The sequence below is a fragment of the Berghia stephanieae genome, chromosome 4 (genome assembly GCF_034508935.2).
Source record: "Berghia stephanieae isolate SIO BIC M18660-M18661 chromosome 4, UCSD_Bste_1.3, whole genome shotgun sequence".
In the NCBI taxonomy this organism is placed as follows: Eukaryota; Metazoa; Mollusca; class Gastropoda; order Nudibranchia; family Aeolidiidae; genus Berghia; species Berghia stephanieae.
Genome location: NC_088363.1, coordinates 88256324 through 88277001, shown reverse-complemented (window position 1 = coordinate 88277001; position 20678 = coordinate 88256324). Strand labels below are relative to the sequence as shown.

At 34.9% G+C, this 20678-nt stretch overlaps 2 protein-coding genes across 4 annotated transcripts; one reads left to right on the top strand and one right to left on the bottom strand.

Moving 5' to 3' along the window:
• Positions 1–63: 63 nt before the first annotated feature.
• Positions 64–12645, bottom strand: LOC144971501 (exosome complex component RRP43-like). Of its 2 annotated transcripts, none has more exons than XM_078912467.1 (11): positions 12593–12645; positions 9995–10031; positions 9686–9749; positions 8478–8551; positions 7993–8038; positions 6888–6993; positions 5128–5173; positions 4158–4254; positions 2615–2735; positions 1185–1288; positions 64–206 (listed from the first exon to the last, which is right to left on the bottom strand). In XM_078912467.1, exons 1-11 carry the CDS (start codon positions 12607–12609, stop codon positions 94–96), a joined length of 825 nt encoding a protein of 274 aa, XP_078768593.1. In that variant the 5' UTR covers positions 12610–12645; the 3' UTR covers positions 64–93. The 2 variants fall into 2 exon arrangements, with proteins under 2 accessions (XP_078768593.1, XP_078768594.1); XM_078912468.1 differs by lacking the exon at positions 12593–12645 and adding an exon at positions 12311–12339.
• A 6-nt stretch (positions 12646–12651) lies between these two features.
• LOC144971502 (ATP synthase F(1) complex subunit epsilon, mitochondrial-like) lies at positions 12652–18047 on the top strand. 2 transcript variants are annotated; one of them, XM_078912471.1, is made up of 4 exons: positions 12652–12807; positions 13805–13941; positions 14585–14601; positions 17804–18047. In XM_078912471.1, the coding sequence occupies exons 1-3, from the start codon at positions 12776–12778 to the stop codon at positions 14599–14601; spliced, it is 186 nt and encodes a 61-aa protein (XP_078768597.1). In that variant the 5' UTR covers positions 12652–12775; the 3' UTR covers positions 17804–18047. The 2 variants fall into 2 exon arrangements, with proteins under 2 accessions (XP_078768597.1, XP_078768595.1); XM_078912469.1 differs by lacking the exon at positions 14585–14601.
• Positions 18048–20678: the final 2631 nt, after the last annotated feature.

Genomic DNA, 20678 nt, shown 5'->3' with positions numbered 1-20678 from the left:
GCTTGCAAAAATCATACTCCCGTATCAAAATCAAATTTGTAACTGAACGAACAACAAAGTCAATTTGATAGAAAAGTAGTCCTTTATTTCATGCTACCTGTCGATAGATATAAGAGTGTCATGAATGAGTCTGACTGCATCCTTGCCTCGCTGAAAAGCTCTTTCTATACAAATATCTATCTGTTTATCTGTCAAAGGGGTTCCACCTGTTTAAATAAAAAGATGAAAGAACGTTTAATATTCACACTATTTACTTCAAAAGCCAATAAACCGTTTCATGGAAGCATTTTCAATGAACAGCTGAATTAAGGTTACTCTTAAAAAATGAGCTTATATATCGCGCAATATCCACTAAATGTGCTCAAGGTGCTTTACAAGGGATCCCTGGTCAACAGCAACATTTAACATTTAGGACAGGACATGATGCCTGTTAGGCGATATTACAATTTTTCGGCCAGAGACAACGCGGTTAACGGCCAGGTACTCATTTTACACCCGAGTACGGGGAGAGAACGTGAAAAAAGAGTCTTTTCCAAGGACTCAACTATGCGCCGAGCGAGGCTCGAACCCAGGACCTTCCGATCCGAAAGCGAGTGTCATACCACAAGACCACATATTAAATAATACTTTCTCAAAGCATTCAGCAATGAAAGTGTAAAAATTGTCTTTTTGTGACAAATTTTATGAAAATGACCCTCAACACAATCTCTCATATTATAAGCTTTATACTTCTTAAATTACAAGACCTTAAGTACAATCAATTCTTCTTACTATAAATGGACAGTGAGAAAATAAATAAGTATTAAAGAAATTGTGAGTGCAAGTCCAAGTAAGGACACGTGGATATTATCCTATGAACTCAGCTTATATAATAGTAAAAGTTCGTTAAATATGTTTTCTCAAATCTAATATGAGGTGTTATGAAAGGTGTTTATTTATTTATTTCTTCTCTTTTATCTACTTGTAACTGCAGAGAGGATTAGACACAGACAACGGTGCTGGGCTCGTATCATGAAAACTTTATATAACATCTATGCCATAGTACATGTTCATCATTTGAAATGCTAGAAATATACAAAACAATAGTATAAACATACGATCAATTAATGCTGAAATGAAGTTTTTTTAAAAATCTGAATTCAAAACAAACTTTTCTTCTTATACATAATGAGAGAGATAATCACCTGGTTTATAAATGCTGACCAAATTATCCCCCTCAGTCGTCACGGTGATTCCACCAGTTGCCAAGCTCTCCTCTTCACTAGTAGGATCTACTAAAATCACTTTCCTATTGGAGGATTCGATGGGGGGGAGGGGGGAATAAAAACACAAAGATAATAAGATATCCACAAACATGTTTATTTGTTTTTAGGGTTTTTTGTTTTACTGCTTGCGGCATAATTAGGTCAGTTTAGCATCAGAAAAGAGGAAGATAATAGAGCAATCATAAGAGTGTCCATGCTAAATAAATTTTTAAAAAAAATTATGCCTTTTCTGCCATGACATCATAAGACATTGTTGCCTCAGCATTCCACGAAGGAATATAGGTAACTCATCAAACAAGATGTCTGATGTCAACAGGAATCACCCAAGTTGTCCAAATGAGCAAATTGGGGGTTAATAATCTTGCTCAAGGAAAAAAACAAAAGTGCCTGAAGCGGGGCTCGAACCCGGGTCACAGTGCAATGCCTTAACCACTCGGCCACTTCGCCCACTGATGCTAACAAACATCTAATAAAAAGTAAGACAAAGAGGGTCACATTTGGCATAAATGGGAGGTAGATTCAAGAGCAATATATCCTTGTCCCTTGTCAGAAACTAACTAAAAGTCCTGTAATAACAGTGACAACAGATGTGTGCCAAAAGGGATGGACAAAAATAAAAACGTACCGAGGTCCCTAAGAGTTTTAAATAAAAAATACTGGAGAGATGATTTACAAACGTGTTAAAAACTTATTTCTTTTACAAAGTTCAGATAATAGTATTTGGTATGAGTATGAGCATACAACGTTCTAATTGTTTCACCATCCAAAGATTTCCATGTCAAAATCTATGATTTATATAAATGGTTATTGATAAAAAAATTTTAAAAATTGACCTTTTCTTATTGCACAATATCCACTAAATGAGCTCAATGCGCTTTGCAAGTAACAAGGACGAGACTGAAGCCTGTAAAGTGCTATTTCAAATTAATTTTCCATGCAGACGATGCTTTTATCTGCCAGGTACTCATCTTACACCTGAGAAGTCAGAGAAAGTGATTAAAAAAGCCATGTCCAAGGACTCAAACTGCGCACTGCCCACAGCAAAACTCAAACTAGGGAACTAAAACTGAGTGTCATATCAAAAGATCGTAAAGCCGCATAAGATATTTTTGAATGCTTATACAACTTCTCTAACTCTGATCTCAAACATGACAACCAAAACATTAAATACCACCTATTTTCATCTCCATTTGAGATAAGAAAAAATGTATTGCCAAGGAGAACATTACGTATTGAAATCCTAAAACGAGGTCATAGCAGAACAAGAGTAAAATATTCTAACAAGATGAAAACTTTGAAACAAACAAAAGACATTATTTATTAAATGAGCTGATGAAACAAAAACAAACCCATCAAATATGATGAACGAAGTGGAGACTGGAATACAGATCACAGGAAGTGATATGAAGGATTCTGGGTCTGTTATGATGTCTCCACTTTCCTCATCTACATTGACCATTGGTAGAGATGCTGTTAGGGGCAGAAGATTGTGCATTTACGCAAGTTGAAATGAATATTGTATGAAATCACAACATCACATAATTCATGTATGCCTCATCATCAGTAGGTTTACAACTCTGAAGAGTTTATGCCTATGAAAAAAATGTTTACTAGTTCAAATAGAGAACAGAAGTATGTAGGTCCCAAGAGCAATATAAATATGTGTCAAGTAAGAAACTTCTCAAAAGTCCCAACCAAATACAGCTGAAGGACCTATGCCAAAACGAATACAGTCAAGCTCTTTTATTCAAAAATTGTTTAAATTTTTTTTTTTAATTAAAAAACAACATTGATAGTTTATTCGAAAAAAAAAAAAATATGCCAGCAACAATACATTCATGTGAATGTCTTTTCAGCAAAGAATACCAGCCAGTGCTGTAAAAAAAATTTTTTTTTTAATTGAGCTTTTTATATAGCGCAATATCCACTAAACGTGCTCAAAGCACTTTACAAGGGGTCCCTGGCTAACAGCAACACGTAAGATGGGACATAACGCCTGTTAGGCGATATTACAATTTTTTCGGACAGAGACAACGCTGTCAACGGCCAGGTACTCATTTCACACCTGAGTACAGTGAGAGAATGTGAGTAAAGAGCCTTTTCCAAGGACTCAACTATGCGCCGAGCGAGGCTCGACCCCAGGACCTTTCAATCCGAAAGCGAGTGTCACACCACAAGACCACATAGCCGCACTGTAGTAAAATCAAATCGTTTCATATCAAGACAAGACAATACAATACAATACAAACAATGGGGAGCCAGGAGCGGTGCATCATTTCCAGTCAACCCCAGCCTAAGAGACGACACTGGAAACAAGGAAGTAATAGAGAGCCACAGGAGCAGCGTGGGGCAGCAGGACAGTCTTTGCTTCGTACTCGGAAGGTACCGAGGTCGATCACCTGCCGCTGCACTGTGTGGCCTTGAGCAAGTCACCTCGCCCTAGCTCAATTTGCGGCGCTGCACTGTGGCTGATGCCTGGGTTATTCAAGTCTTCCCTTGGAATAGACCCTAGAGAAAAATTTCCCCTATGGGATGGATAAAGGGAATTTTATTTTTATTTTTATAAATTAACAGCATGCCAGGTTAGAAAAGCAATAGTTTATCATCTCTCCATAAATACTGGGGACCAGGTATCTCAGTGCCATTCTTCCAGAAGAAGAAAAGATTTATACAACTCTACTCCAATTTAACAAGATTTGCAATAATAATTACATATAGTTTTTAATATATATATATATATATATATATATATATATATATATATATATATATATATATATATATATATATATATATATATATATATATATATATATATATATATATATATATATATATATATATATATATATATATATATATAAAGCTAAATTTACTGACTGGTTAACTCACTGTTTTTGAGGGCAGCCATCAAGGCCAGAGTACAAGCATCATGAACATTACCATCGTAATCCAGGCAAACAAGATCAATGTGTAGCACCCAAACAAGCTGGACAAATAACAATCAATAATGACGTCATTACAATAAGTGAAATAGAAATGAAATTAAATGACTTTTCAGTACCCAGTGACTGAGTGTCAAATGAAAAATTCTGAACTGAATCTACAGGATTGGACTTGTTTTACACAGAATGCTGTTTGATGACAATTCACTACAGTTTTTGGGATAATGACACAGCAGTTGTCACTGCCCAATAATCCGCCTCTTGGGTGACAACATTACTGGGCTATTAGGCGAAAACACCAAGAAGAAGGAGGAATGCAAATGGCATAAAAAAGTAGTTTTGCATAGCAATTTCCAAATAAGGTTTCACCTGCTACGTTTATTAAGCATATGAATATGAATCAAATCAACCTGTTTTTCTTTGTTTTTTTCGTTTGTTTTTGTTTTTATTGCAATTTATTACTTATTCCCCCCTGACAAGTGGCAACCAGTTGGCTATGCACCAATACTATGCACCACTAAGTACAATGCACCAATCCCAACCAAAAGAGACTATACCTATGCAAGACTGTCATGATGAAATAATATTTTACTTGTTGAAACTATCAATTATTATATCATTATATATCACGCTGACTACTGAGTATAGCATGAGTGTTTCACTGGAAAGGAATCAGACATACATTGCTAAATGATGCAAGAAATTTTTTTCAAAGTGAAGCAAGATGTGAAAGGTTCTATTTAAAGTTGTCTGTATGTTTTTGTCTATTAATTGTGATTCTTTGTTAAAACTCATTAGCGTGTCTTTAATCATAATTTGAATCTCCATTGAAAGAGAATTTGATCAACATTATTTTTTATATTAATACTCTTCTACAATCTAAACACAAGAAATATTGAGAAATAAATAAGACTTACCTTTCCAGGACAAATACACAGGTCCTCTAACTGCACACAACTTGAGCTGAAATCATTTTTTTAAAAGATTGTCTTAGGAAAAATCAATAATTGAACTTGAAAACCTGTACCTAATTGTTATAAAAACTGCCAAACTTTGGAGGGCGGAAAAAAACTCATTTTAACAATGGCTTAAACTTTTACTTTGTGATTCCTGCCTTATCCTAAAAATGAAAATGTCACAATTTCCATATCCCAAAAAAGTCAAGAGTGATCGTAAACAAAAAGTGAATTTAAAACTATATAACTTGCACAGATAATAGGTTTCGTGTTTCAGTGAACATACAAAAAAACATTTCATAGTCATCACATCATGTAGCCTTAATGAACTGATCCATGAAATTCAAATAAGCAAAATCTTAGTTGTTGCCTGTACTACTTTTGTCATACCATGATGTGATTTGAAAGTCACTGTATTCAAAATTGTAATTTCTTCTTTTAAAATTCCTCCATCAGAATCATACTCCAGGACACATTCAACAATAAACCAATTGACAGGTCTTCCCATAATACAACCAGAATGCATTCTTTATCATTATTCAGTACAGAGGCATTTATATTTTGAATATCATATAACTGGGCAGCCTGCTTAAAACAACATTGCCGGAGCTGCCAATTTTATGTAATTTTAACAAACTGTTGCCGTATCCAATAAATACATTTAAAAAAAAGAGAAAAAAAGAGTAGTCATTCAGAGCCATTAGGCCCATTGAGCCAAAATTTATCCTGGTTTTGATAGCATGAAACGGGAAACAGCAATACCTTGCTATCCTTTGGATAGGACGCTTGTTTATAACAAAGTACTTTCTGCAGCTGTAAGAGACCCAGCCACCCAATCAGTGCTGGGTGGACAGGGAGGGGGGTTGAAAAGTCATCATACGGAATCGATCTCAGTCCTTTTGTAGGTGCTCTACCAACTGAGCTATCAGTTCCCCCAAAATAAAGAAAAGGTGAAGGGAAAATACATGATGATGTGCGGCAGTCAATCTAAGTTTTCAGAGGCTGTTAAAAGGAGCGTTTTAGAGCTGGGAGTTTTTTATAGCTAAACAACAGGATTATTTTAGAAATGGCAATTTGTTATGTTGGTGATTGTTTCAGGTTGATGATGTGAAGAAATCCTTAATCTTGAACTGTCTTTTTTTTTTTTGAAAATCATGCCACATACCTTCTTTTCTGCTTTTGTAATAATGCTAAGCAACGATTCTCCAATAGTGTGCTGTACCACAAAGTGCATAAGTGTTTCAATACATGCTTTTGTTTCAATACTGAAAACCTAGCTTACACAATATCGTCATCGTCATCTTCCAACGGTAAGCAGACCAGCCTAATCCAAAGAATTGAAATGAATAGTAAACAGCAAGCTCGCTTGAGCAAAACAATGGCAGAAAACTAATTTGCGCGGGAATTAATTAGGCTACTTTCCATTGTTCCTTATAATTAGGTACCCAATCAGTGAAGAAATTAGAAACGGTCAGCCAGTTTGTTTACAATATGAGGCAATCGAGATGTGCTTGTAGCAATCATTTAACTTTCGATTTGAAGGTGTCTACATAACGCACTTCCGGTGTTCGATTTTTCTTTTTCATACTTTTACTTCCCTCAAGGTAAATGTGGTCAATTTTGTCTTAGACGAAACAGTGGAATTTATTTATCTATCTTTTTCTAAGTCAACAAACCACCTTCAAAGACACCATAATTGAATTAATGAAGACAATGATTACCTTTTAATAAATTCAGCCATATTGACGCTCAGTGCTTGTGCTTGCTCTCCAGGAGGACCAGGCCGGAAACGGGATGAGCAAAGTGGAGACAATTCAACATTTGGAACTGAATAGGAAAATGCATAGTAATTAAATTCATATATCATTATTATTCACAATAATTCAACATTGATAGAGTTTTTATCATCCTTTCATATGACCAACCTCTCCTATCTTAAAAACAAAATGATGAGTTTCATGAATCAGGATATTAGACAGGTCAAAACTTCTCAAATGTTTACAACATGATGGTCAATATATGGTAATGGCTCAACTTCCCTCCCTCCATGACTAGCTCCTGTTATTGTTGTATATCATAGAACAGATAACTCCAGAAAAGTGGATGATAAGACATTTTCTTATACAAACAACATGGATTTAATCATGCAACTGACTTAACACTAATCATACTGGTAATATCAAGCCTAAATTTATTATTGATGTATTATTTATTGATGTATTATATGACAAAATTATTGATCTACAATAAAAAAAGAGATACAACGAACAATTTATTTAATTCTAAGCAAAAAATAATTTAATTTAACACAAACTTGGGACAAGGCACAAGTCAAAATACACATAAGGGGCAATGCCTAAAATTAAGCTCATAAACCCCAGACTGCCAGGAATGCTAGTCAATAAAAATATTTTCTCGATAAGAATAAATATTTGGAAGAAAAAAAATACCATAGTACTCCTTTAAATCTCAAAATAAGGAAAATGATGTGAAAATTGTTTAAAATTTAATTATAAAATTTAAATACCTAACCAATGCAAATTTGTATAAAAATATAATTAGATTCAAATCTCCATATTGAGAATACTTAGTTGAGTGAAATGCTTCTAAAGTATACAGAGCGTCCACTATAAGATCATCACGCTTTTGAATGGATTTATTTGCATCTATGATAATTTATCAGATTTAGGACATCCTGAACATATTTTTAGAAGAATTGCTGTGTCCTTATCGTTTTAAGAACAAGAAATAGAAATTTTAACTTGATGTGAAACAATGGAAAAACCGCTGGATTTTTTAAGTAACCAACCGGCAAGCTTTACTTACCAATGAATCCATCTTTAGGACTGTCAGCATGTGGAGGTCCTACTTCCTGTGGTATTAAAATAAAATTTGAATCAATATTATGTTAAACTAATTTCGCATAGTCATCTCATCAACTAGTATAAATGACATCGCTCCTTATCTTAATTAGTCCATACCACTTAGGATGATAGAGACAATGGTAATAATTTTGCTATGAGCTTATAAATCTTACTTTCAAAACAGCACTTTTATAAAAACAAAAACGAAATACACATGATTAAATTGAATCAAACAAGAGGATGTATGCAAAATTTAAACAATATCTGCAAATTACAGATGTAAGATTAAAATCTATAGGTCTATAATTCCATGCCTAATGTAGCTATTAATTTAATTAAATGTGAACAAAACACACTATAAAGTTTTTAAAAAAAAAAAATTTGAAGGTAAATGATTTGCTTGCAGAATCTACTCTTTTGTTGATGATATTTTTTTATTCAACTTACAGCTTTCACTCCACACAAGATGGTCGTGTTACCAAGTTTGACTAGAGAGGAACCTTCAGCCGTTGAAATTGTTCCTTTAATAAAAATATATTATAGATAGGGAAAACAAATATAAACCTAAAAGGCAATGCAATTTATTGGAATAAATCAAGAAAGAGTCAGTTCATTTATTTGAATTATACATTGGCATGACAAATCTGTGTAAAGGCAGCATCAAATTCTTCAGCAGTCATTTCATAAAGGTAAAAGCCCAGAATTTGAAATCTAGAATAATTGTAATCATATTGATTCAACGATGTAGATAAGGGATAAGAATAGAAAATCAGATTTGAGGACAAGTTGTATGGACCTGTTTAACATAGTGTGACTGAACACTGATTTGGGACACTCTCAATCACATCAACATTTCAATTATGATACATGTGCATTTTGCTGGTGGAATAACCTATATATGAATATTTTAAAATTGAATGCATGTGAGAGAGACAAAAAAGGACATCTACTGCATTCATAACTCACCCAAACAAGCTTGTGACCATTTTACTACCGTGCACAAAATACCGTGAATAATCTTTTAAAAATTTCAATAAATAAGCATTTATCTAACTACTAAACATATTCAATATCCAATAAACGTATTTAAGGCGCTATACAAAGGGTGCCTGACCAATAGCAACACTTAATGAGTAGAATGAGACATGACACCTGTTAGGCAATATCATAATTTTTTTCCGACAGAGACAATGCTGTTAACGGTCAGGTGCTCATTTTATACCTGAGTACAGTGAGAGAATGTGTGAGTAAAGAGCCTTTTCCAACTATGCTCTGAGTGAGGCTCGAACCCAGGACCTTCCGATCCAAAAGCGAGTGTCATACCACAAGACCACATAGCCGCACAATATATAACACAATTTATACAAATTCACTAGTTTTTACCTCATTCGGCTCAGGTGTGACTGAACATCTGGTTATAGTTATAGGTATTGGTGGATATTGTTAGAGTGTTAGTACAAAAAGGTCTATCTGGAGACTAGTACTGTACGAAATGGAATGGTTTCATATGGCCTGCTGGGCGAATCTATGAAACATTGTAAACACAGTGAGCATAGTAAATCTGTGATAATGCGCAACATAAATGTTCGTATTTTTTCTAAACCTTTAAATCTGCCAGCTTTGAAAAGACATTCATCCTTTACAAATAAACTTACCTATGTTCAGAATTGATGGCCGAAATTCCCCTAATTCTCTGTTATCAGGCCTCACATCTTTGGCCTGTAAAACGAAATGATATTTTCAAATATTATTCACTTACCCTTCTGTATCTAATTTTTTTTATTTTTTAAAGCTTTAAGATACCAAAATTAGAAATCAAATTTTAAAAAGTTGGGACACATTTGACATAATTAAGATTCATCAATGCAAATTTGTGTCATTTAATTCATTCAATCTCAACAGTATTTCTTACTTGAATTATGCTGACAAGTGAAAAATGAACATTATGACTATTTGAGTCTTACCAAAAATTTGTTGTAATACTCTCTCGGCTGAACAATCCTGAAAAGACAAAATTAATGTGGCATTAAAATGTCAGTTATCTCATGATCAACTCAAATTCTTGACATGATCAATATCTCTCTCAGTTTGATCAAAACAGAACAAAAGATTTTTCTAATTCAACAAAATTAGAAGTAAAAAAAATGTGGTGGACTTGGAATAGAAATTCGATTGGAAAGGTGGTCTAACCAACCCGACTCTCGATCCTCAACGACTTCTGTATAACTTTTAAAGCTCATATATGTGCTGGATAATTTTCCACCAATTTTAAAGTGTAAATTTTGCTTCATTTGCTTTGATTGTTATTTTCATCTCTGATTCGGATATGAATGATGTTGGACCAAGTTTTGTGCAAGGGTAATAATAAATTATATTTAGATATGTTGAAAACAGAAAAAGAATTGTGGGTTAGCTGTCGGTCTATTTTTTAGGTGATTGTTAACCCCCGATCCTCAACCGCTGTATAAACGTAACACAGCATTCCCACCTCACTGACGCTGCAGTCGTTTAAATGTAACACACCTTTTCCAAGTGACACGCGCATCAGTTGTAGAAACGTAACATAGACCCGACCTTGATTCAGTAAAAATTCCATTGTGTTCTTTATGAAATAAAAGCCGCAGTTTGATTGGTTGATATTATTAGTTTCAGCCAATCAGCAAACAGTTTATTTAAGCTGTTTGGGTTGAGTATGAAGCTAGTTTTTGACGTAAGAAATGATGCGATCAAACCCGAGTGACGCTATATCTTAGCTACGTCATTCAAACTTGCTAGTACTGGGAACCGGTCGTTATTTCCGGTTGACCCCAATGCGATACTAGAGTTAAAACTATTTTTTATCCACCAATGAGCCTCCAAATTTTGCGGCATTTTTAATCATCCCGTCCGCGAAACAAACAAATCCCCGGCCATCATCAATATCCCTAAAAAAATTGAGGAACAGAATGAACAAATTATAGAAACTAAAGAAGATCAATAAAGTTAGCAGGTGGGTAGGTAGTGAAATTTTTAATGGTTGCTGGACGATGGACCGATTCGATGATTAACAAGTTTCTGGCTGGTTGAAAAAAGGCGGAATTGCCAGTTTGCCATTTTCAGTTCAAAGTGTCAAAAACTTACATTTCATTGATCTAGGTACTTTGGTAAACGTCCATTTGGCCCTCCAGCAGGGAGCCGATAAATGGGCTAGTGGCTGTGACCCGATTTTTTGGACTTTTGAGTGATGGGTCTCAAAGTTCCATAGATTTTTTGTTTATGGATGGATTTTAATTATTGATGTCTTATTTTCTTCAGGAGAAATTACTCTATCGTTTGGTGTAGTTTATTTTAAAATCAATGACAATTTAGTATAACTTTTGATTATGGATAAAATAGGGTATAATTTAGCTTTGGATAATTAAAAGATTAGAACTTGGTAAATCAAAATTTCATGCTGGCTCGTTTATTTAACATCTTAACTTTTATATAAAATTAAATTCAGGGCAAAGTTGTATACTGCATCCATGAAATTCGTTCCAGCAAAATCCTTACTCAAATATTAGCGGCCATTTTAGACCAGTTTTGAAATCCAAATGGTGGTTACTACCGGAAATGCAACACTTTTCAGGTCACAAAGTCCGTCAGTAAATAACAAAGGCAAATAGAAGACCATTTTTCAGCCTTTAAACTTACATAACTTTTCTTCTGCTTATCTGATTTTCACAATTTTGGTATCATTAGAATCGTGTTGAAAAGCACTTTAAAATGATATCCTAGGTTTCATTGAGCTCAATCCAATTTGAATTTTTTACCAAAGTACCTACATTGATCCATCTGCTTTTTTAAAAAAGATGGATTTGGAATTTGAGCACTATTTACTTTCATCTTAAATATCACTCGATATTAATTGATTTGGGACACAAATTACCACTGGCATTTTTTCAGACTATATTTGGTATTTTTCCCACTTAGATTGGCATTTTGCATAATATCTTTCTACCAACGTGATCAAACGTGTCTGGCAATAATCAAAACTCTGGATTTTCGTTATTGCCAGACAGGTGTCAGACTTGTCTGGCAATATAATAATAGGCCCCATAATAATAATAACAATAACTAGGCTATACTATAACTAAATAACTTATAAGTTATTATAACAACCTCCGAAAATAGAATAAGAGGAATAGAGAGAGGCAATGCCAGTGCAGCCTTTGAAAAAAAAAGTGTCAGTCTAAAAGTGATAAACCACAGAGCGCCTGTGACTGTGATAGATAGTATAAGTATAAAAATACAAGAACCACATTTCTAAAACCATGAGCGAATATCATAGAAGTTTCAGACTCAGAGGGGGTTGGAGTTGTGGTGAGTGGAGGAGAGAAAGTGAAAGTAGAGTATGTCACCGATGCAGCGTATTATTGTAAGGAATGAAAGGAAGGGTCGATCGTTACAATTAAGTGGCGATGCGTTCAGGGATTTTTGTCCAGCATTTTGTATATAATTATGTATTCCATGTTTTCACAAAGAGGATTAATTCATCTTTCCTAGAACATCAGTAATCTATAAAGTACTGGTGGAAAACAAACCTGAATTGGTCAGCCATTTTTTGTTTTGAGAAATGAAAGAGTTCAAAGAGAGGGGAGTGAACTCGTTTCCTTTTCCGGTCTCTGTCGTCCCTTTCAGTTTGTTCTTTGGCAACGAAGGTGCCCTCTGTATTTGTTCATCTTTTTTCACCCACTCCCTTGGTCTGAATTGCATTACCATTCAAAATGACTGCCTTTTGGAGACAAGTTGGCTTGAAGTAATTTAACTTTTTTACAATGGCCCACCCGGCCTCAAATATTCAATTTTGTGTTGACTCACTTGTCTAGATAGAATCTGAGCTGAGACTGAGATTGCTCTCTCTCTCTCTCTCTCTCTCTCTCTCTCTCTCTCTCTCTCTCTCTCTCTCTCTCTCTCTCTCTCTCTCTCTCTCTCCCTCTATATATATATATCACTCTCTCTCTATCTATCAGCCTGTCTATCTCTCTCTCTCTCTCTCTCTCTCTCTCTCTCTCTCTCTCTCTCTCTCTCTCTCTCTCTCTCTCTCTCTCTCTCGCACATACACAAGATGTTTGAAGAAGCCCCCCCACACACTCTCTCTTTTCACTCTGAAAAGTTCTTAATGTAACTCACATTCTTGAAACCAATGTCAAATGAAAGAGCTGGCAACACTGATTACAAAACAGTTTGAATTTTGTTTCTATCTTCATATTAGAAATGTAGTTATGGCAGTTCAAAGTCTGAAATAACAAATTTTTACCCCAAAATTACCATTGAAAAATTGTGACCGAAATCGTGTGCCGTTAATTTTTAAATGGTTAAAACAGTCAATATTGAGTTCTTGTTAACAGATTATATACCAAAGTGTTCATCTTATCAAGGACAATGCTTTCACATTAAAGGAAGATAACATTTTCAAAATAACACATTATACATAATCATAATATGATGCAAATTCTACATAATTAAAAAATCGAGAAACAATTTGTTATATCACTTTTGGATTCACGCCCAATATCTCACTGAAACAACTATGCATCTTTAACGGCAATTTTCAGTCACAACTTTCCTATGGGCGAGTTGGGTCACAATTTGACTGCCACTGCTGCTGCTCACTAAACTGCCTATTACAACCTATACATACAACTCTGCTCTCTCTCTCTCTCTCTCTCTCTCTCTCTCTCTCTCTCTCTCTCTCTCTCTCTCTCTCTCTCTCTCTCTCTCTCTCTCTCTTATGATCACATTTCAACTTTCAGCTACATTAACTACTCGTCCATCTGCGCAAAAGCTGTCAGACAAGCCTTGAAGGATGTACACAAGGCAGCTGTGGTCAACAGGGATGACTGTTTTATCAAGACCTCTAAATGGGAAGGTGGAAAGATTGTGAAAACAGGTGAGGTCAAGACTTTTGTGTTATTCTTTTTAAATTATGGGGGGGGGGGGGGGGGGGGGGGAAATGCGTTTCACAGTAAAAGATTATCGATTTTTTCCTAAAATTGATATGACACCATTAAAAAGAATATATATATATATATAAAGGTTTAATGTCAGTAACTCGTTTCATGGGAATTTATTTAATTAAGTGTGAAGTTCGTTTTTTTAAAATGTAGAAGCCATTTTTTCCATTTCTTTTGCTGGTTTTCATAATTTTTTTAATTGATACAAAATAATACTGGCAATTAGGACATGCATGATGGATCAAACGTTCTCAGAGCAAAACTTGACAATCTTTTTATTCTGAAAAGGGGTATCATATCGCTAATTGTGCTTTTAGGGGTGGGAACCACTGAGTATACAGTCGGGGATGATCCATAGGCTACTTTTTGTTTAAATTTTGTGTCTACATTTTTTTTTTAGATTATTGAATCAATTCTGTTTAAAAGTTAACAGTGACAGTCGTCTAAGAATAGCAAGGATTCCAACAACTTTGTGTGTTTTTAGTAACTGGACAATAGTCATATTTTGTGTGTGTGTGTATATATATATATAATATTTGTACTACTGGTACGTTTATGATAATGCGGTCTTATCCTCAGATAATCCAAAGCAATAGGTGAGGCATGCAGTTGAGCATTTTCTTGAAAACGCATTGACAGATTTTGATCTATCTTTACATTGTTAATATCTTCTTAAGATATTTATTATATAACAATCATTACTTCATGTTTCTAATTGCATAGTAATGAATGCTGTGTGGATTGTTAATATCATCTTAAGATATTTATTATATAACAATCATTACTTCATGTTTCTAATTGCATAGTAATGAATGCTGTGTGGAGTAGTTAGAGACAGTGTCATACTTTTTAAAAAAATGATTTCAGGCATGCATTTTTTCTTCTTGACGGAGGAAAAAATAGTTAAATGCATGTATTAGATTTTTTATTTATTTTATCAGAATATATACAGTAAGACCTCAGTGTAACTTAAACTCAGCTTATTACCAGCTTTTTTGCCTACAAAAGATTATTTTTTTTATGTGAAGAGTCTATCATTATTTCACCATCTACCAGTAAAATGGCAAATACAGTATATAATGGATAACTTTATCGTTAGACATTTGAAAGGGCTTTTGAGCAAAAAAAAAAAAGATTTTAAAAACATCACATTGAACCTGGAGAAAACTTTATGATGAATATAGACTCATGATAGACATTGTACAGTCTGAAAATTGAGTCACACAACTGTGTTACTATTAATAAACTGTTTAAGTTGAACTTCTAACCTAATTCCTTTCCTTAGTAAGGTTAATTCTGAGTTCTTGCAGCCCCTCCCCAGAGCTACAGCTATAGCTCTGACAGTGAGTCTTATCTTTTGTTTGTTATACCTCCAACCCTGATCCCAAATATGGTAGTATAAAGGGGTCTTACTGTATTTCTGATTTTATGATTCTTAGTGTAACAAATTTTAGAAAAGTGAAATAATTTTGATATTTTGGGGGTTTTTTTTCGGTTTTTTTTCCTGCAGAGAAGTGTAGTACTTCAGTTTCGTTATGTTTGTTCCAAAAATATAGTTTTGCATGTTAGTGTTAGTGTGTCATTTGATTTTTATACATGAAATTGCTCATGGTTTCATTGTGATTCAATTTCATCTTTTTATTAGGTTTTCGTTTAAGGTTTGACTTAAGTTCATTTTGACTTTCCATTTCACATACATTGCCCTGCCTAGATGATCTGGTTTGTAAAGGAGCAGCTAAGTGTTACTGAAAAATTTAATTCTAGTTCATCTATGTAGTTCCGTGAATTGTATGGATCTGACTAGTGAAATGAGAATTAAAAATTATTTTGTTCTCCTAGCAGTGATAGGGATGTTACTAAACTAGTTTTTCAGCATTTACAAGCTTTATTTAGTGAAGAATTTTCCAGTCTTGCTATATTACTGCTTGAGCAATTTAACCAACTGAGGTGATTATAAAGGGGAATCTGTTCCATTCCCCGCAGTAACTACTAGTTACCATTGTTATCATTATATTCCTTGGGTGAAGCAATTGCTGAATGTTTATTATTATTCTGTGATGTCAAACTGGATTTTCTAAAAGAAAAAAAAATACAAATCAGAAATTTAAAATGTGAATCCTGAGTTATCTCTGTCTTTTCTTGAGAGCCAAACTTTGCCCCCATTGCAAGAATCATATAATATAAAGTTCTTTGAATAGTTTTTCAAAACTGATGAAGGTCAGCATTTTATTTAAAATAGAAATGGTGGCATAGAATTTTTATCGGCTGTTTACGAAACTGATAGTAGATAATATAGTTAGTGCTTTATTTTTGTGTTTAAAAATTTTATTTTTTTAAATGATTACAGCCAGTTGTATGGAACTCTGATAAGTTTTGATAAAAGAAAATAGTGTAAAACAACCATCAGCTTTCTTATTCATGTTTTTTTTCATTGTTTTATTCTTGTTCAATTTCATTGTTTTGTTATATCATGATTATTCGGGTTCTTGGTTTTAAATTTTTTTTTTCGAAGACAATTAATCTTGAGTCGCCACATGCATTTACGATTTTAAAAAACATTAAGCAGACACATTGAGTTTATTGATCCAATGTTATCTTGTGTTCATTCCAATCAGGATATATCAAAGAGAATTAGATGGGTGTTTTTTTTTGTTTGTTTGTTTTCCCTCAATATTGTTCGTTTTTGGTCAACAGAGCAGAACAGAAGCAACTGTGGATGTTATTTTGATCTTTTAAAGTACAGTGTCACCAACAAATTTATCATATTTGAATAACAATTTAAATCATTCCTGAATTACAACTGGTTTGTTTGTTCTTGTTTTGTTTTGTTTTTCACCTCTCTGAGTCACTGGAAGATGAAGAAGTATCTTGCTTGAGGCCACTCAGTGTGAAAGATGTGTCAAACCGGGTACCTACAGGTTGTGTGCCGTATTACCTATTTAAGGTTCTTTTCATTGCAGTAGATGACATGCAGATTAGGTGACATTTCATCAAATTTGAAAAGGGATTATTAAACTGTCAACAAATTTTGAAAATTTAGTTATAATAGACTGAGAATCTCCTTTGATGAATTCAACAAATTATGTGTTTTAAGTATTTCATTTTACAGTTTTATACTGTTTCATCGTTTTCAGATCGTTTTTTTTAATTGAAATTATAATTTGCACATGTGAATGTATCACTTGTCTTCTCTGCCTATAGTATGAGGGTGATGTGGAAACTTAATGTGTGTGAACATTCCGAATCACTCTCTTAGCTCATATAATGTGATGTCCTCAGATGGAAGGAGAAATGCCCATCAGTTCCTTTGTTGAACTCTTTGAATCCCCTGTGAATAGGCACTCCAAACCCAATTTTAGAATAAAAAGCTATCTGCAAACAATAATAAGATTATTTATAGCTCGTTACAATCGACCATCATCAAGACATAAGATTTTGAAGATGACCACCCTTGAAATCCATAAATTTTCATCACTGCATTTTAGTGTCGACCCCCTTTCCTCGCTTAACGTCTCTTCAAACAAAATAGACGATCACAAACATGAAATCACATTCAAAATGAAGACTAAAAAGCGATGTTTGTTTTTATATATTTAATTAAAATGTGTCGTAGGTTCCTTTGAAGATTTTGAGTTGTGACGTTGGTAATTTTCACTGCTATTGGCACATTTTCCATCGTTTTGGAGTACCTACTGTAAAGCCTATTTTTTGAGTGATAAAATGGTAAATATGCACAAATACGATATTAAGTTCTACTCTAATGTTTAATTCTATTGACTTTTTCATCTTTCTTTGCAGTTCAACCCCAAACTAGAGCTGAGTAGGAAGTGACAGAGATGAATGTGGATGGAAAGGAACATAATAGATTGAATGAATGGTTTGACGAATGGAAGGATGATTCTTCATTGAAACTGGATGACTGGCAATGACAAACTTTTGACTGTGTGCTGTGATATACAGATTTTTTTTAGTGGACACATAGTTGCTGAATATGAAAAGGATGAAACTGAATGATTAGACAATAAATTTTTGATTTAATTGTAACTCAGTTTGCTTGTTTGTTACTTTTAAAATATGTTTGGCATGTTCCTTGACAGGGAGGGAAACAGAATTGTATAGTGATAGTTTTAGGGAGATGGTACATTTTTACTTGCAAATCATCTGTCTGCTATGTACCCATATATTTTTTGCTTTGAATATAACATGGTTTGTAAACATTTGGGTGTATTCCTCTTAGTGGGATTCTGTGCTTGTGTATGGATGAGACTTTCAGGTGTTCTCAAACTAAGAACACTGGGTGGGGATCCTGACCTCCCATAGTGGTCAGGGAGGTACTTACTGCGTCTTCTATCACCCTGTGTCTGTTTTCCAATTGCTTTCTGTCTTTGTCTTGGAATGAGATTACTTGTTTTTGTCATGACCCTGGCCGTCCTTGGCTGGGAGGGAAGCAGTCAAATACATATTATAGTTATAGTTTTGGGAGATTATATTTTTTTCCTTATAAATCATCCCAGGATAATGGGTTGTAATATTGAGGGGAGGAAACCTTGTGGCCCTGGGTTGTAGATAGTAGTGGGGAATGAACTTGAGGAGAAGATGGAATGTAGACACGTGGGAAGTGAACCTGGGTGCACACTGGACTATAAGATATAATGACCAGTGGAGAGTAAACCCAGGACTTTTGGATGTGATCATCAGTGGGGAGTAAACCTGGGACTATGGGCTGGTGCCACAGGTGAGGAGTGAACTGGGGACTGTAAGATGTAGACATAAGTTGGGAGTGGACAAGAGAGAAATGCACCCACTTTTTGAGATAGACACCCACAATAATGTGAGGTGGATTGCAGCAACAGTGAACCCGAACTATGTAAGGTGGACATTAGTAGGGAGTAAATATGGGATAGACACACAAGTGAGGAGTAAACCTGGGACTGGGTGTTGAAACCAGCGGAGAGTAAAGCCAGGACTTTTCTTGGGTGCTTTAATTGGATTCAATAGTCTGATGTCACGCGCCCGGCAACGGCGGCCATCTTGGTTCTAAACAAAGAAAATCATTACTTTTTATTCTTCATGCTGGCTAGAACTTTTCATTCCCTTTTCATATGCCTTGTGATCAGAATGTGTAAAAGTCAATACATGATCAAATTGATGGGGTTTTTTACCTCTGGATACGCGTTTAAGCTCGCCGGGGAAATATTTCATCCGGCGTCAGCCATTGTTCCGATAGTTTAGAGCCAGTGTTACTAAGTTACCATACGTCATTAGGAAGGAAGTGACAGTACAACTGTTGAAGACTATTGTAATTCTAGAACTTTTTATTTTCCCATTTTCTTCCTTTTCACTGGCGCTGATATGACCTTAATGTGTTGCTAGCGCCGTAAAACCCTTAAAAACAAAAACAAACAAAGCCAGGACTGTGAGGTATGGACACATGAGAGGAGTAAACTTGTAACTTTGGGATAACGACACCATTGGTTAGTGAATCTGGGAGGTGGACATCACCGGGGAGTGGTCATGGAACCACAGGATATGACTCCTGTTGGGAGTGAACCTGGAACTATGGGAGGTGGACTCTGGTGGGGAATGAACCCAGGATTATGGGAGGTGAAGAACACAAGTGGGAAATGAACTTTAGGCTATGAGATGCAGACACCACTGCGGAGTGATCGTGGAACCAGGGCATATGGATTCCTATGGGGAGTAGACCTGAGGCTATAGGAGGACACCACTGGGGAGTGAACCCGGGACTATGGGAAGTGGACACAAGTGGGAATTGAATGCGGGACGATGTGATATGGACACAAGCGGTATTGTTCCTGGAATGTGAGGTTCTAGTTCTATCCATAGAATGTCCCTGAAATTTGAGATTGAGGGTAGGCATGCCTGCAACGGCTTCTTTGGGGAGGAATTTTTAAAATCTTATTAGCTTTTTGTAATGATAATTTTTTAGTTAATCTGTCTCTACCAATTACTCAGGCCCACAACGCTTTTCTCTTTCATGAACTTATTGTCAGTTTTTCTGAAAATTAATCGCAAATTTTTTGCAAATTTTGTTGTTTTTTTTGCTTGCAAAATTTTGGATTTTATTTAGCAAAAAACCTCCATGCCAGACAGACTATGGGACTACAAAACGACACATTAATACTGGGTGGGGTTCCTGACCTCTCATAGTGGGCAGGGAGGTACTTGCTGTGTCTTCTATCCCCTATATCTGTTTTCCAACTTGCTTTCTGTCTTTGTCTTTGAATGAGATTACTTGGTTTTGTCCTGGCCCTGGCCTGAGTCCTGGCTGGGAGGGAAACAGTCAAATGCATAGTTATTGTTTTGGGAGATTATATTTTTTTCCTTGTAAATCATCTCTCTGTTATGTATTATTGTTATTTTTAATGTATAATGTAAGCATTTGAGTGTATTCCTCTTTGTTGGATTTTGTGCTTGTGTCCTGATAAGACTTATAGGTGATCTCAAACTAAGTACATTGATGGTTTGTTCTTGGAGTCTGCATCTGATCCCTATTTGTTCTCAGTTCCCCTTTTGTCTTCCTTTCTCTTGGGTGCTTTAATTGTAATTCTAGAACTTTTTACTATCCCATTTTCTTCCTTTTTACTGGCGCTGATATAACCTAAATGTGTTGCAAGCGCTGTAAAACCCTTAAAAACAAACAAACAAAACA

Coding starts and splice junctions, on each gene's coding strand:
- LOC144971501 (XM_078912467.1), bottom strand. Junction 8,552..9,685: donor GCCATCAATTCTGAACATAG/GTAAGTTTATTT, acceptor TTTTTATTAAAG/GAACAATTTCAACGGCTGAA. Junction 6,994..7,992: donor TCCTAAAGATGGATTCATTG/GTAAGTAAAGCT, acceptor TTTCCTATTCAG/TTCCAAATGTTGAATTGTCT.
- LOC144971502 (XM_078912469.1), top strand. CDS start 12,776: ATGACTGCCTTTTGGAGACAAGTTGGCTTGAA. Junction 12,808..13,804: donor TGGAGACAAGTTGGCTTGAA/GTAATTTAACTT, acceptor TTCAACTTTCAG/CTACATTAACTACTCGTCCA. Junction 13,942..17,803: donor TGGAAAGATTGTGAAAACAG/GTGAGGTCAAGA, acceptor CTTTCTTTGCAG/TTCAACCCCAAACTAGAGCT.